Here is an 11,715-nt window from a genome sequence, read left to right as displayed (position 1 = left end):
ATATATAAATAATGTGTTTGTTACTGCGTAGTGTGAGCGTGTCCAGAGGCAGGAGGCAGTGCAGACTCAGATAACGTCACTGCGCAGGGACGTCAAGAAGCTTCAAGCCGACGCCATGGCCCCTCCACCTCAAAGCCTGGCCCAGGCTGCTGTCCACACTGAGAACTTTATTACGTCAGTACAAACAGAGAGTGCTACTTTAAAAAACAAAAACATGAACTGTGTCACAGTAAATTTTGACTGATGCATTTTTTTGTGCCCAGGGCTCTGGTGAATATATATAAGGCACAGAAATCACCGGCCGTGCACAATGTTGGGGTGTCTGCCTTCTACCGGTTGGTCTCCTTTGTGTGTGAAGACACACTGCGACATCCCCCAACACGCCAGTACCTCTCCTCATGTGTGGAGATACTGGGACAGGTGCGCAGACACACACACACACACACACACACACACACACACATATGGCAGTACAAGATTTATATCAAGCACTGAGTAAGTACCTATGGGTTAGATTGTTAATCCTACTTGATTCAGAAAAACTGCTGCTTTAGGGATTGAATAGGACACAGCTGCTCACGCTCTTGTTAGACTCCTTTAAAGGAATAACGCTTGTTTGAATTGCATTGTGCTCTTGTTCTGTGTCCAGGTGTTTATCCAGGGTAATGCAGAGGAATGTGGTCGTGTCCTGAAGACAATCCTGGAGCAGACGCGCCTTTGCCCACTCATTTCCCCCTTCTTCACTCCCAATTCAGCACCCAATCAGCTCGTCTTTCTCTACCAAGACGTGGTGACATCGTTGCACCTTGACAGCGCCGATGTCATTTTCATGCTGCTCACAAAGGTTGGCCGAGACACAAATGCAGCACAGTGAAGAAATATGATAAATACCTAAAGCAGTACAGTTAGAGTAACCCACTCCTGCCTCTCCCTGTCCAGTTTGATTTGTCTCAGTGGCTGAATGAAGCCCATCCTGTGTTTTCGGAGAGAACCCGTTTGCTGGAGTTGGTCCACGGAGCTCTCTGCGTCTGCGGCCAAGACCCTGAGCCGGAACTTCTCATGCCTTTTCACCTTTTCACCAAACACTGGACCTGGCTTTTACGCCACCATTTCCCCGATCACTACAGTGACTGCTTGCGTCTGCTTATGACCAGTAAGTGTGTGGGTGTGCGCGTGTCCACATTGGACTACACACAGCTTTTCATTCTTCGGTCCTGGCTGGTAATACAATTAGGAGCAATCAGTCCTCTTGTTGCTCATTCAAGTGATTCATCAAAACACATTCATCCTTCTGAAAGAATGCCTCCTACTCATCTTTCGAACAATAAAATATTTAATTAATTAATTAACCAAACTAAAGTTAGCTACCGAATCAGATATTAGTTGGAAAATGGTTTACACGTATGTACGTTTTTGTGTTTTATCAAGACAGAGTTTAGGTCCTAATGAGATAAAATGATTCCAAAGAAGCCACAAATGCAAAATCAAAGATCTAAGATCTTTATATAGTATTTTTATTTCAAGAATATTGGATTTAGATGTTTGATTTGCGACTTCTTCAACAAACTAAAGCCATTTCTTAACCTGACCAGGCTCCTCAAACCAGTTACTGAGTCCTGATTGCTGGAAGGTGACTCTGCGAGTGCTGTGCTGCTTACCTCCATCCCGCAATACCAAAAGCAAAACGGAACAAGCACTCAACACCGCTGATGTCTCTGGCCGTGCTGTCGCATCCCCAGCTTCTCCCTACAGAGCCTCCATCAGCCTCTCCCCTCAGCAGGTAACTAATGTTGGTATTATTGTACAGATTGTTGCAGAATGTCATCCCATCTGTGTCACTAAATGATATGATGCTTAAAGATATATTATTAATCCAACAAGGCTGTGTGATTTGATTTGATTGGTTTTCAACAGGTGGATGAGACGGTTGCTTGGCTGAGTGATTACTTCCTGCGGAGTCGTCTCAGTAAGCCAGACCTCCGTAGTTTTGGCCTCTACTCAGCCTGGACTCCCTACATCAGTGAGGTGGTTTCCTTCTGGGACCATTTGACTGATTGTCTAATCAACGTGCAGCTCAGCGGCTGTGCCAGAGAGTCGGTGGGCAGCGGCAAAATAATGAAAGGTAACCGCCAATTGTCAGCACATGTTGAGGACCATAATACTTCATCCAGAATATAATTCAGCTGATTTGGGAATATGTTTTGTTGTTCCTGTCAGTATGAAAGTAACTTTTATCCTGCACTCTCACAGCTCTGCAGGACCTGCACAGTAAGATTGTGAAGTTATTCAAGCCTTGGATCTTTCCTCTGGACACTGATGATGGCGGGTAAGCATCACACACCCTCAGCTCTCGGGCAGTCGTTGGTTTTAGATGATGGGGAACTGTTGTCAGTGAGGCAGATGTGAGCACAGATGTGAGCACAGACTCCAGAGAGGACAGCGGATCAAATATATTCACATTCCACAAGTTTTTTTTAATATGTTATCTTTGCCCCTTTTTTGTGGGTGGATAGCAGATGAATATGATGAGTGAACCAACAGTGAGATTTTCATTTATTTATTTTTTATCTCTGAAGGACATTACACACAAAATGAATTAAAAGACCACATTAGATATTCAGTTAGTTAGAACTTGAAGTCACAATGAAGTCTCTAATGTGGCCAGAGGTTTGTACTGTGGTTCTTCTGGTTAATACATGTAGAGAGCAGTTTAGTGCTTTCCAGGGAAAGGAAAATGAAAAACAAAGAAGATGTCAATATCAGTGTCTCTTTGTCTCAGTAACCTCAAGTGCTACCCCTGGCTGGAGACAGACGCAAGTGCGGCAGGATGTCTGGTTGGCCTGTATGCTAAATTCACTGACGCACTGTATCACAAGTTCAGAGGTGGGTACCCAGCAGTCCTTTGTTCACACATGAGTGAGTGTCTGTAAGTGCTGCTACTCTATTTTTCGTCTGCACTGTTAAAGTTATTTAAAACTTTGTCTGTGTGTATGTTTCAGATCGTCTGCTCCCCGGCCAGAGAGGTGCACTGTGGCTGTGTATGGTGCACTACTGTGAGAGCTGCACCTCTCACCATACACCCGAGTACCTTCTCTACCTGTACCACACACACCTCCGCAGCCTGCCCTGGAGACACCTGCACCCCGACACTCAGCTAATGGAGCAGCTATTCAAAGTGAGACACTCTGCTCTCCGACTCCCAACCCCCTGACCCCCAACACTGCACGCTGGTCTAGACATGCATGACACGGGGGAGCTTGTTAATTTGAGACCTCAGTCTTGGCTCCTATTATTAGCTTGACTTCTCTGTTCCTGGAAACAAGCTCCAGTCTCTCAAAACCCACATGGATCTTTAGAGGCTGCTGTTCAGAAGCTGCACACTTTTAAACATATAAAGTAACTAAAACAAAAATGCTGCTTATTATTGCTTATCCATGAATGGGAAAACTTACCAAAAAAGAAACCATTGTAACATTTACCAATATGTTTTTTCCACATGTATCCCACCCAAATTCAATGAGATTCATGTATATATACTTAGGATATTCAGATTCAAACAAATAGCCAGAAGTAATGCATATTGTGAGCACAGTCGGTTAAGATACAATAAGTTGGTTTTGTTTTCTAGTTCTGTATTCAGAGTGGATTTTTGATCATTTTCTCTCCTTCCTGTGCCTGCAGGTGGAGAGAGGAAGTCCCAAGAGTTGCTTCCTCTTTCTGGGAGAAGTGTTGTGTAAAGTCAACTGGGTCAGTGTCCTAAGTGACCACTTACAAACGCCTCCCACCCTGACAACATATCCAACACTACAGGACACGGGTACTCAGAAGGAGTCACTCACCATGTTAGTCTATCTACTATACATGCTGGTTTTTTTGGCAAAGGAGGAACAAATCCTGAGTCAGCAGGTAAATCCAGATTATTTTGGTTTCCCATCACAATCAGTCCTCTTGTCCCTCCTTCCTTCAATCTTCATTTATTTCCTCCTCAACCTCCAGGACTCCCCTCTACTCAGTCTATTGGTCCAATCCACCTCTCTGCCCTGGCACCAACTGGACCTGTCCTCATACCAGGGCATTCTGGGATATGTTGGCACCCACTACCCACCCTCCTTGCTGCTCAGTGCTGATTCTGCACTTCAGCTGCTGTTGAAATCTCTGCGTAGTGCTGCTGGGCTCCGGCCCCTCCCTCAAGAAGTTCCACACAGGGTGGGACAATACGAACCTGTTGGTTTTACAAGTCAAATCCCAGATTTATGACGGCATCATAAACCTCTTAAGGTGTAAATTGAGCTATCATAGCTACAGTACTTTAACGTTGGATAATCTCCGACATTTAAGCTCTGTATGTAGTAGGTGGCAGCCCAGTCGAGGTTTCAAGCCCAGAAATATATGACAAAACATACTCCGATGATTTCGTATACATGTAATATATCATCTTACAGCTGAGATTTCATGAAAGTTCATTCACAGGGTGGATGGAGATACTAGATAGAGTATGATTGCTGTTGAATGGCTGTATTTTGCAGAGGAGGCCTTATGTTGAAAAATATAAAGATTATTGCATCTCTTTTATCTGCATCTACTCTGCCCCAGGCAGATGCATCATCTGTGTTAAAGTGGGAGGCTCGGAAAATCCGTATTAAATTTAGACTGAAACAATTCAGTTTTCTTTGTCAGCTCTATGTCACTCAGCCAAATTACATAAATGCCTCACTCGAGTCCTTACAGTTGCTGTTGACGTAGAGCAGCACAAGCCAATTTTCTACACCACTTGATAATGTTCCAAAGTGGCAAAATGCACTTCTAAGCTTTACTGTACACAGATCCAGCAATGTATTTTCTCTACTCAATTGTGTATTTCAACTCCATCCCTAAAAATACACTTTCTGTCAAACATACTGTAGGTACAACTGATTACAGCAAAAATATGAATGAAAAGATGTGGAAACTAGATGCTACTTACTAGTTGGTAACGTTACAACATATTTTACTTTAAGAATCAGTCAAAATCTCTTTTTTAAAATAAGATGAACTGCATGTTAACAGTAATAAGTGATGTAATACTTGATACCTGAATTGTACACTTAATAATTAAGCTGTTTTGGGGGACAGGAGCTCTTAGTTTGGGGGCACATACTCTGAATATGCACAATATATTCTAAATGAGAAAGTTATGCATCTATTTCTGTACAGCATTGCCCCAAACAAACACTATAATCTGTGTTACTTTCCTTCAGGAGGAGACGCTGAAAGCTGGAGCGCATGTGTGCTGGTGTGTGCAGTCTTTGGTGACTCTGGAGCAAGGAGGCAGCATCAGCCTCAGCAGCCTGGAGGCTCAGCTGGAGTCTCTTCTGGAGAGCGTCGTCACATTCAACCCACCAGGCGAGTCGTCCTCATCGTCTAACCCCTCAACAACATCGACCATCGGTAATGAATCCTTTCATCACTTTGATTGCACTTCCTCCTTTTCTCCTTCTGCAGAGACGGGTTTGGAGCAGAGGCACATGGCGTTCTGCGGTCTGTTCAGCGAAGCTCTGGCTTTGCTGAATGGGGTCGGCGTGTCAACGGGCGAGGCGCTTGCCGCTCATGTCATTACCTGGCTGGACAGGAAGGGGAGGGGCTTCCCTATCCTGCCTCTGCTCACGGCTTGCTCCCGCTGTCTTGCGTCAGTGCGGCACATGACGAGGATCATGGAGGCGTGCATTACAGCGTACTTCAACCACGGTAACCAAAGCAACAGTTTTATTTAACTGAGATCTGACACTACTTTTTTTGGGAAAGCTTGTACGGTTTACTGCTCACTGTTACAGTCAGAGAAAAGTCATAAAGCATTCTCCTCTAGTAGATATCTCTGTCCTGTGCACATGCACATGTGGTATGCTGTACATACTCTTACATAACACTGTCTTACATAAGATAGACCTTTAAGTCTAGAGTTTTTGTTTTCAGTCTTCTCCTTATCCAATTTGTTCCAAAAAGTTAGTTAGTTAGTTAGTATTTATTTCCACTGTTTGTATTTGTTTCAGCTGAGGAGGAGTCTGTAGGTTGGGGTCCTGTGTTGGCTTCGCTGCAGGTGCCTGAGCTCACAGTGGATGACTTCCTCTCTGAGAGCCAATCAGGGGGCAGCTTCCTGACGCTCTACGCCTTCATCCTGCAGCGCCTCAATTCTGAATACACAGCAGCCAATGAGAGGAGGACTCTGGCTTTAATTAACACATGGACCAATCAAGTGTTCCCCAGGTGTGACCCCCTCACTCTCTCATTTAGTTGGTTGTTATGGCTTTTAGTCCTTTGTAGCATGTCAGTATGTGTGCTTTTGTGTGTCCAGTGGTCCAGGGGATGAAGCCAAGCTGTTTCTGTGGTGGCACAAAGCGCTGAGTCTGTCAGCGGAGCAGCTGAAGCTGCAGGCGGGACAGACTGAAGTGTCGGGAGTCGTCATGGGTCTGTTGAGGTTGCAAACCAGGCTGCTTCAGCTGGGAGAAGAAAGACTGAACTCTGGATTGTTAGGAGCCATCGGCCTGGGGAAGAGGTCTCCTGTTTCTAATAGGTAAGCTCGCATGCATTTTAGTAGCCAATGAAAACACTGAGAGAAAACAGAGTAAGATATGCATTTCTCGTTGTTGATAACCCTCCTGTTAATTCATGTCCACTTCAAATCTAGGTTCAGGGTGGTGGTGCGCAGTCTGGGAGCATTTCTGTCGATCCAGATGCCATCAGAGACCGAGCTTCGACTCCAGCCCACCAGTGACTTGCAGCTCTCTGCGAAAGCACAGCAGGTATGCAACAAAAACAGCAATTACAATGTTTTTCATTCATTCCTGTCTGCAGTCATCTCCTAAAAAAAAACAAACAAAAAAAAAAAAACAACGTTTGTTGCTCGTGTTTTCTGTGGATGCAGATGTTGGGGGTGTTGGAGGCCATGCCCAGCAATAAGCAGTACGCCGAGTTAGAGGAATCGGTGAATAAAGCCGTCCAGTTCATCCGCTACCCAGGACACTGTCTCAGAGATGGACCGCGACTGCTGGCCCTGTTGGCCAACCTCCTATACCCTGACCTCAGATACCTACACGTTATCCGTTAACCTGACACTGCTGGAGATCCAAGTGGACGTTTGTCTTGTCTGCGGCAAATACAGTGACAGTTGAACTCTGTTCTGTGCAGAGAAAATCTTTCTGGAGCACAAAGTTTTCAAGTAGTGTCATTGAATGTCTGTTGCTTTTATATCAGCAAGAGCCACGTGTCTCATCTGCGAGGACTGCTCACCAGAGCTCGCTGTGCATTTTGTGAAAAATACTTTTTGACTGGTAATTTTCAATGGAGGGTCATAAAACCAGTCGCAGCCATAAGAAATGTTATGTGCTAACTTCTACTCTTTACTCGCACTTTGCTTTCTTCTCTCATATTTATGCCTTGTCGCTCTTTATGTAACTTTGCCTGTTGGTCTTCAACCCTTCTGTTCTATTCTTGATTGGAGAGGAAGTTGCACATATTTATTGAAGCAGAATTCAATGCTGGGCTCTAGGTGCGAGTTTCACACCTGCATGTGGAATCTAACAGAAAAAGTTGAAGGGCCCATAAATTATTTGGAGAAAGTCGAAGGACATATCTAATAAGCCTATAGATTCAGTAGTACCTTCTTAAAATGGGGCGGAGGGATGAACCAGAAAAGCTGTCAGCTGTTGTTGCTAGCATCTAGCTACAATCTCTCAATCGTAGATGCTGTGCACATACAGATGAATACAATGACTGCCTGTAATCATGTTTAGTAACAGAACATTCGCCAGTATTGTTTTTGTCCCGCCTAAAGTGCTTTTCTTGTTTCTGCCAAAGAGATGCTATTTTAATTTGCTCAGCTACTTAAACCTTCTTGACCATAAACTTGTTTCATCTGTTTCTGTTGGGCACAAAGACGGCAGCCTGAATAAGCACATGCACTAGAAGCTCCACTAAGCACCACTTACAATGGCCCACACTACTTGGCCTCCTTATAAAGTAGTGTGTGCCCTGGAATACAAAGTACTGATGCTGTTGGTATTACTTAAGAGACCTGGAGTGTCATGTTGTTGAAGCTAGTGTGACACTATGTTCAGCGAGTTTATATAACTGACCTTTCCTAGGAGTGACCTGGTTGTAAGCCTAAGTTACCATATGTTACCATTGATGTGCGTTGCATAAAGTACAACCTTCACAGACAAGTTTTTTTTAGAGTGAGAGTCCTTTTTATTTTGCTTTGCGTGGATCCTAAAACCAAGTCTGTTGGCTTCCACCGACAATCAAACGCATCATTTGCAGAACGACAAAGCTGTTTCCACCACAGCGGTCAAAACCCTTCCGAGGCCAGAAACACCCGACGACAACAGTGACTTTAGTACCTACATACCTGAGCCCAGGATATTAGTACAGCGCCTCCCAATGTTTACACAGAGAATAACAGTTACATTTCTTGATATTTCCAACACCATATTTGGCTCTCACACCTTATATAAACAAATGTGTTGGTCATGTGAGGACAAAGGCAGATTGCAGTTCAGATATATCAGACCACTGCACTGCACGTCCAACAGTCTTCTAATTAGAATTTGCCTCGTCAGTTCACCACTTCTGTTGCTCTGTGCCATCTCGATAATAATCACGCTGCGCTTCTGCAGCCTGAAGCTGGCCTTATTGCCTGTGTTATGTGGTGACTGTTCATGTCAAAAGCATTTCTTTTTTATGAGTCGGTGATCAGGAATGGGTCTGTAGGGCTGCTGGAGGAGGGAGCTACGGGGCTTGGCTGCCACAACGGAGACAAAACTAAGTTCAATAAAGGGAACTGAATGTCTCACAGCTGGTACTTACCGACTCATCTCAGTGATCGGGGACCGTCTGTAGTACATGTAGCCTCTGAGAGCAGGAAGACTGATCTGTGCTCCCTGGACAGGCCACGTGGAGGGACACATAATGAATCGAGCTGTAAAGAAACTGTGAGAGAGACAAAAAGGGTCCAAACGGCAATACAGGAAACATTGTGTAACCTCTACAACAAAACTGGCATTACGATCTGCATGCGTAACGCTGCAGATGGTCAAACCGAAATCAAAGCCTGCTTGTCTAAGCCTGTTAAGACAAGCACGTACTGTGTCTTAGTAATTCACTTGTCATCCACATCCTGTTCTTTCTGTGCGAAGGTACAGAACACTTTGAATGAGGATTGTTCAGGAGGGGGTGTGTAAATTGAGCGGTGTGCTTTTGTGTGCACATCATGCATCCAGCGTCCTCGTTTAACACCACCAAACGTGTCTGGGAGAAAACCTCTCTTCAGGCAACGGTGGTCTCTATGGTTACAGGAAGGGTAGAAGTGAGAGAGGAGGTGGAAAGGACGGGGTGTTCTGAGGCTGAGAGAGGGAGAGAGAGAGGAGGTGGGAGATGCTTACAGGCGCTTATCGCTGCCTCCTCTTCACACTCCAAAACAGCCTCCTGTGTATTCTGTGAACCCCTCATCTGACTCCGTCTGATGGACCTTCTGTTCTCCTGTCTCTCAGCTCAGGTGGTGGAGAACACACACACACACACACACACACACACACACACACGTCTACATACACAGTTGCTCAGAGGACACATTGCTGAGTATTCCTGGCAGACGCATCACTGTCTGGCAGATTCCTGTGTCACCATGGGAACCCTGCATCGGGTCAGGAATAGTTGTTCCTCGACTGTCTGAGTGCACTCTCAGCAAGGAGAGCAGCGCGTGGTGGCTCGGCTCCCCTCGGTCATCACTGGTAATTAGGCTGCAGACATAAAACAAACACACAATGTGCAGACGGCAGAAATGCGACAAGTAAGGCAAGAGCTTCTGACAGAAACGAGTATGTTTATTGGGTAAACTACGTGTACATGTCTCTGTGTCCATCACAGGCCCTCGCATGAATAACACGCCACTGCTGACCAGTTGCTCTTCTGGGACAGCTGCACTGGCCTAAAGTCCCTCCCTGCTGCCAAAACACACACTCCGCTGGACACACGGGAATGTCTCCCTCTCTCTACGTGCTTGCATTGTTTGAATGCTTAGTGTGTTTGAGTACATGCATGTGTGTGTCAGACAGGCTCCAATTGAGAATCTCTCTCGCTCTCGCTCGCTCGCGCACTTTGACCCAGCAGAGCAGTAACACTTCGCCCCGCTGACAGTACCTACTCAACAGTAAAAGTCATCAATAATGACTCAGACATCTGCCTCCCGGTGCTGTTATAAGTGTGATTTTTAGAAAGCTGGTAGGCTGCTTGTTGATGTGCTCTGAACAGTGGTGGAGCCAGGGAGGACCACTCGGCCTTTAGGATGCACTGTGTTTAATTTGTTGTGAGAACCAAATCCCCCTACAACAAAAAATAAAAACTGAGAGGATATTTGGAAAGAAGTTAATGTTGGTTTGTATCTGGATTGTGGGAAGCGGGTTACTGTTGAAAGTATGGTTAGCTTGAGGTGGGATTCCCAACCAGGGTCTCAGAACTCCAGAGGCCCAGTAGCTCCTGTCTCACAACTGGATTTAATGTTTGAATTGGATATTTGTTTGGGAATAAACCGCGGAATATCAGCTGACATGATAAGGGTCTTCAGGTGGATCCTGCTTTACTGCCTATAAAGAGGGTTTTCATGTTGAAAGGTATAAGACTGTCCTTCCACTATATTTTAGTGTGTAATGTAATAAACCCACTGCACAGAGGGCCAGAAGCTCTTTTTTGAGAGTTAATTTAAACTTTTAAGGCTTAGAGTTAAAGATATTTCAAAGTCAGTACCAGAATGTCTCACAGCGTCCTGGGTTTGATCTTGAGCTCACTGTTATGAGGTGGTCCAGGGCTAAGGGGTGGGTTATTTTTGGGGGGGCACCGTGTTTAAAGTTGGGGTTCATTTTAGAGTTTAGTTATGTAGGATGTGACTCTGAATACATCGATAAGATAGAAGATCAAAATGCGTGCGTGTGTGTGTGTGTGTGTGTGTGTACGGAGTCATCACATGACTCAGTGTTTATCCCAACTCAACCAAGGCACGACTACACGATCACGCACATCTTTTTTTACCAGATGATTATTTTTTTGTCAGCTATAGTTCTCTCTCTCTCTCTCTCTCTCTATCTCTATCTATATCTCTCTCTCTCTCTCTCTATCTCTATCTATATCTCTCTCTCTCTCTATCTCTATCTATATCTCTCTATCTCTCTATCTCTCTCTCTCTCTATCTATCTCTCTCTCTCTCTCTATCTATATCTCTCTCTATCTATATCTATATCTATATCTATCTCTCTCTCTCTCTCTATCTCTATCTCTATCTCTCTATCTCTATCTCTATCTCTATCTCTCTCTCTCTCTATCTATATCTCTCTCTCTATCTATATCTCTCTCTCTCTCTATCTATATCTCTCTCTCTCTCTCTATCTATATCTCTCTCTCTCTCTCTATCTATATCTCTCTCTCTCTATCTATATCTATATCTATCTCTCTCTCTCTATCTCTATCTCTCTCTCTCTCTCTCTCTCTATCTATATCTCTCTCTCTCTCTATCTATATCTATATCTATATCTATATCTATATCTATCTCTCTCTCTATCTCTATCTATATCTATATCTATATCTCTCTCTCTCTCTATCTATATCTATATCTATATCTATATCTATATCTATCTCTCTCTCTATCTCTATCTATATCTATATCTATCTCTCTCTCTATCTCTATCTATATCT

General features: G+C 44.4%; 1 protein-coding gene across 1 annotated transcript in view; it reads left to right on the top strand.

Annotated features, from left to right (window-relative positions):
- epg5 (ectopic P-granules autophagy protein 5 homolog (C. elegans)) overlaps positions 1-8,195 on the top strand; it is a 20,391-nt gene extending 12,196 nt beyond the window's left edge. The window contains exons 30-46 of the mRNA XM_031856381.1: positions 32-174; positions 264-420; positions 650-844; positions 940-1,153; positions 1,593-1,780; positions 1,915-2,122; positions 2,251-2,326; positions 2,780-2,883; positions 3,000-3,175; positions 3,682-3,906; positions 3,997-4,206; positions 5,238-5,382; positions 5,482-5,724; positions 6,027-6,240; positions 6,329-6,547; positions 6,662-6,776; positions 6,899-8,195. Of these exons, the coding sequence (XP_031712241.1) occupies positions 32-174; positions 264-420; positions 650-844; positions 940-1,153; positions 1,593-1,780; positions 1,915-2,122; positions 2,251-2,326; positions 2,780-2,883; positions 3,000-3,175; positions 3,682-3,906; positions 3,997-4,206; positions 5,238-5,382; positions 5,482-5,724; positions 6,027-6,240; positions 6,329-6,547; positions 6,662-6,776; positions 6,899-7,081 (3,015 nt within the window). The 3' untranslated portion in view covers positions 7,082-8,195. The remainder of the gene's footprint in view (positions 1-31; positions 175-263; positions 421-649; positions 845-939; positions 1,154-1,592; positions 1,781-1,914; positions 2,123-2,250; positions 2,327-2,779; positions 2,884-2,999; positions 3,176-3,681; positions 3,907-3,996; positions 4,207-5,237; positions 5,383-5,481; positions 5,725-6,026; positions 6,241-6,328; positions 6,548-6,661; positions 6,777-6,898) is intronic.
- Positions 8,196-11,715: the final 3,520 nt, after the last annotated feature.

This window comes from Anarrhichthys ocellatus, unplaced genomic scaffold (assembly GCF_004355925.1).
Source record: "Anarrhichthys ocellatus isolate YVR2014 unplaced genomic scaffold, GSC_Weel_1.0 scaffold17, whole genome shotgun sequence".
Taxonomy (NCBI): Eukaryota; Metazoa; Chordata; class Actinopteri; order Perciformes; family Anarhichadidae; genus Anarrhichthys; species Anarrhichthys ocellatus.
Note: the sequence above shows the minus strand (reverse complement) of the source record. Positions and strands in the feature narration are given on the sequence as shown.